The following is a 5,000-nucleotide window of genomic DNA, read 5'->3' as shown; positions in this document are numbered from 1 at the left end:
AAACATTGTCTAAGCAATATCTATTATTCGCTTATTTACCCATTCACTATATGGCTGCGTATCAACATGTATCTACAGACAAGATTCTGCAAAATCTTGAAAAGACATAACGCAGGTGGTCGGTAGGGACTGGTTAGTGCAGTAGTTTCACTTTAAAACCATTGTTATCATCAAGGCTGATTACATCAGGGGGGAGTTTAGTCCAGTCACAGAGTGTGCGTGACCAAAAGCTGTATTTATATTCATCACACATTTTCAGTGGGGTTATTAAAAAGTTATTAGAACAATCAATGACGTTCCCCTACTGCGGGTCTAGACACAGGTCACATTTGACCGGTCACTCGTAGTAGATCATTGTGTTACCTTTTTTGAAAGTAACCCAAAACCTTCAATTTGAAAAACTTTACTCGTGCTTATTTAATCCAAATTGAGCTCGAAATCATGTGATTACCTATACAAGTAAATTGATTGATTGGTTCCCTTGGTTTCGTTACGTTGCTTTCCGACTGTGTGTTTTTGTCACGGAAATTCGTATTGCTTATCGTATGATCTTAGCTTTTAAACGTTGTTTTTAACGGGACAAAAGAATCAATGAACACTCCAGTCCGTTAGCAACCATGACAAGCAAGAGCTCGATCGGTAATTTTTCCGACCACGAAAACGGAACTTCGGTGAGTCCACATTCAACGCTGGAATCCTCAGTCGAAGTATATTTCAAGTGCGTGGCCTATGTCTTAATCGTCGTCTTCTCCGTGGTCGGCAATTCTTTCGTTATCACTGCGTTTAAACTTAATACTTATGGCAAACTACGCACTGTCAACAACATGTTCATCGTGAGCATGGCTGCCGGAGACTTGCTGCTAACAATGGGAAGCACTCCAGAACGAATCACAAGAATCTTAGCCGATGATCAGTGGTTGATCGGAGGAATCTTGGGCGTACTTTTTTGTAAAGTGGCCAATTTCATCGAGAAGCTTTGCATGAATGTGGCAATTCTCCACCTTTCAATGATCGCTGTAGATCGCTTGTTGGTCGTGTTTTACCCTCACAAGAAAATTATCACAAAGAAGAGAGCGCTTTGGATGATAATCACCGCTTGGTTAGCATCAGCAGTCTTCTGTGCGCCACTCTTATACTACGCAAACACTCTGGAGAAAAATGGACAAACAAAATGCAAAACAAGAAGTTTCTTCCCAAACTGGCGGGTTTGGTATATAGTTTTCTTGTCCCTTCTGATGTTAACTCTTGTCTTCGTAATCTCATTATACGTTGCAATAACAATCCATATTCGTACAAGTAAAAGACCTGGAAAACGCGTTTCAGACAAGAGCCATAAGGACGCTCGTTTACGCAGACGAATACTCAAAATGGTGTTATTAATTGTGCTCGCCTTCTATATTTGTTTTCTTCCGTATTGGATGGGATGGCTTTTTTGTGTTTACTTCTTCACCGGTGTCATCTGCAACGACACTTACGTCTTTATCTCAATTTTTCTCATTTACGCTAACAGCGCAATCAATCCTGTCATTTACTCTTTTTTCAACGAAAATTTTCGGTTGGCCTTTCGCACTATTCTTGAAAGGTTGTGCGCCTGTTATCGCAGCAGTCAGGAATCAATGGTAACAGCGTTTGAAACTTCAAATGATAAAAGAGAAAACCCGAGGCAAAACCCCACACAAATTGGCGGAAATACTGTTTTCCTTGAGGACGAAACTATCGAGAGAACACGGGTGTAAAATGGTAACAAATGAAACTGTATGACCACCATGCATAGCCAGAATCATTCAAGACAGACTTAATCTGCAGAGGGCAACTGGATTTCGCTAGATAGGAAATTTTCGAGGGCAGACAAAGAGTGTTATGGTTTTTAAATTGACCTACCACAAGCGCCCGCGCGCAATCTTACCCTGTTCGAGAACATGGAAGCCCGCGATGAAAGTAGCAGGGTGTCTTTCCTTCACGCTTACACCCTTTTCCCACTAACCTTCGGTATGATGCCACGCTTGCTGAGACTAGGATAAAGAGAAACGATGACGCTACTCAAACAGAATATTCTCGGAGATTAGGTAAGCCACAGGCAAATGATAAACCGCCTTCGCGCCACCCCGAATATCAGTCATGCTGCTATAAGTTTCTTAAATTGGCCAAGTCGCACAGCTGTCTTAACCAATAAGCGTGTAGTAACCGTTCCTATTTTATGAACACCACGCATAAACAAGTACCACTTGGTACTGATGTCTGACGGTCAAGTGGGAACTAGCTCGTAGCAATGCTCGTAGCTTGTCCAGCTTTTACGATACGGACCACGGTCCGAAATCTGTTCCGTGCTGAAACTGTCGGGGCTAATTGAAAATATTTTTACTACTGCGCGACGAAACATTGGATTTCACTTCTTAAAATGCAAGTTTTCGCTTACTAACCGTTGCAAAGAGAGGGAGAAACATCAACAATGGAATGAAAGGCCTGGGTATACTTTAGAAAGGCGAGTATTCACAGGATTTTGCTGACAACACTTTGCTGGTGTGCTGTTTTCGAGTTGGTGGTTTTCTTGCACTGTTGACACGCCGTTGTTTTCTTTGGAGTTCTATTTTCTACTCTCGTTTTATATTGCTTCATTTAAGAATTTACGGATTCCTAGCTAAAATAGGCAAACAAACACATCGCGACGCCGTGGTTTTTCGCGTTGTTGTTTTTCGTGAACTGTTGACATGCCGTTTAACTAAAACGATGTTAAACGATTTGATCAGCGTATAACTGCAGATAAGTCCTTTGAGCTCAGTTTTTCGGTTGACATCCGTTATATTCTCTGCATTTCTATTTTGTAATCTCGTTCTATTTTTCTTTCGCGAGGACCGAACGGTTAAAACGGAGAGGCGAAAAAAACGAACCTCTGGTCACGGCGGTTTAGAATCTCACTTCCATGCAAATTCGGAATAAGACAAGTTGCCAAACCGGTTTTCTACAGTGATATCACTGTTGTACCCAATTCAAGTCCTTTGGGAATAGAACGTTTGATTTTGACAGTTCCCATCGTGAAGCAACCAATCAAAAGCGACATGAAAACCACAAAGTAATTACCGTTAGTGGCTGCGGTTTAGGTTTCTCACGCGTGACTAGTTTTTTACTCGAAACACGATATTTCTAGTGTTCACAGTTTTCGCTTGCAGCTCTAGGAAATGTGAATCAATCAAGGCATTCAAGGGACAAATAACGACTACCATAGCATCTTTTGGATAATGAATCCACGATCATACAAATACGAACAAACTTTCAGCACAAGTTGAAATACTACCATTTTCGAGCTACCGTGAACCGACGACATTTTTCCGCGTTGTTGCACGCTTATAACATTCAAGTTTGTCCAAACAAACTGTCGCGTTTTTTACTTGAACCAATTAACCTTTAGAGCGTGAACATGTCAAGTTTTGACAGCTCCGCCTGAATGTTTCTGCACGTGAAACACAGGTTTTGAAAACGTAGCGTCGAGGTTTTTGTAACATTCTTAAGTACGTACGTGCGCTGTACTGTATTAAAACCATGTCGGTCGTGCAAGTCAAGATTGTATATTCATATTACCCGACGGAAAAGGGTCACTTCGATTTGTTTACAGTTTTCCCGTAAAGCCGTTAACACCAGAGAAAATTTCTGGAATGTGTATTGTTTCGCGACCAATCAGATGCGAGATGAAACCGCAAAAGATAACCGCTAAACCGCAGCAGGGGATCAGTCGCGACTTGACACGAAACATTAATATTCATCTACGAGTATCTTCTATTTTCCCTTTGGATGTCTCTGAAAAAGCTACTTTTTGACCACAAACCAAGACCACTCACTTGATTCCGTGTGTTCAAAAACCAAACTACCGAATAGACCTAAAAGTGAGTGCAAATTGTCAGAATTTACAACTGTAAAGGTTTGCCTCATGTGTGAAGGTTTCTCACCTACAGAAATATACGGATCGAAAACCACCAATCACAGCCAACTAGCATGACCTTTTGAACCTCACGTAAAACAAACACCGAGCAGCATCGCTTGTGATTGGCTCATATTTTTTGTTCTCAGACGCGCTGTCTAGCTGTGTCTGATCTTGTATCCTTGGTTTTCACGTGACGTCATCAAAACTGAAAAATAAGGAATTATCAATCCTTTTGAGATTTTAGTTTAGTTAGTTATTAGAACAACTGAAGACTTGGCTTTTCACAAATTTTCAGTTTGATAGGGTTTTTCGTCTTGTGATAAGGCAAGGTTGAATTTCTAAGCTTTTGCGTGACACGATATTAAAATTGAGGTCGAGAATGCTATCACGTAGGTTAAAAAAGTGACTTATCCGCTGAGATTTTGCAATCTGAACAGTCCTTGTGTGAGAATAAGTACTCACATAGATGTTTATGAGCCCTCAGAAGACGACTACTAGCTTTTTATAGCAAAACTCGATGACATATGCTTTTGTCAGCTTCCGGCCGCCATATTTGTGCCCGTGAGAGGAACACAAACATGGCGTCTCCATACAAAGCCTTATAAATTTAAGTAAAACATTTCTTCGAATATCTCCCGCACGAAACATCACACAGACCTGAACCTTTGTGAGACAGTTTCAATATTCATCTTCTTTTATCTCTTTGATTCTTGAATTTATTTGTTGAATGGTTTTGATGATGGTGTGACAGTGAAAACCGGCAATTCTCGATTCAACATCGCCTTTCCGTAGAATGTCAATCCTATCTAATCTCTGGTGATACCTGAGCCGAAATAGAGAAAGAAAAGCGACAAATTTGAAGATTTCTCGTGGAATAAAAAACCAGCTCGTTGTTTCGTGCCAAGTCGTGACTAACCATTATCTTTTGCGGTTTCATCTCGCATCTGATTGGTCGCGAAACAATAAACATTCCAGAAATTTTCTCTGGTGTTAACGGTTTTTCGGGAAAGACTGTTAACAAATCGCAGTGACCCTTTCCGTCGAGTAATATGAATGAACAATCTTGACTTGCACGACCGACATA

The 5,000-nt window shown here is 40.8% G+C and overlaps 1 protein-coding gene across 1 annotated transcript; it reads left to right on the top strand.

Annotated features, from left to right (window-relative positions):
- The first annotated feature begins 189 nt into the window (after window positions 1-189).
- On the top strand, window positions 190-3,450 carry LOC138036221 (galanin receptor type 1-like). Its single transcript, XM_068882571.1, has one exon. It carries the CDS (start codon window positions 618-620, stop codon window positions 1,734-1,736), a length of 1,119 nt encoding a protein of 372 aa, XP_068738672.1. The 5' UTR covers window positions 190-617; the 3' UTR covers window positions 1,737-3,450.
- Window positions 3,451-5,000: the final 1,550 nt, after the last annotated feature.

Source organism: Montipora capricornis, unplaced genomic scaffold (genome assembly GCF_036669925.1).
Source record: "Montipora capricornis isolate CH-2021 unplaced genomic scaffold, ASM3666992v2 scaffold_468, whole genome shotgun sequence".
Taxonomy (NCBI): Eukaryota; Metazoa; Cnidaria; class Anthozoa; order Scleractinia; family Acroporidae; genus Montipora; species Montipora capricornis.
This window is presented reverse-complemented; position numbering and strand designations above follow the sequence as displayed.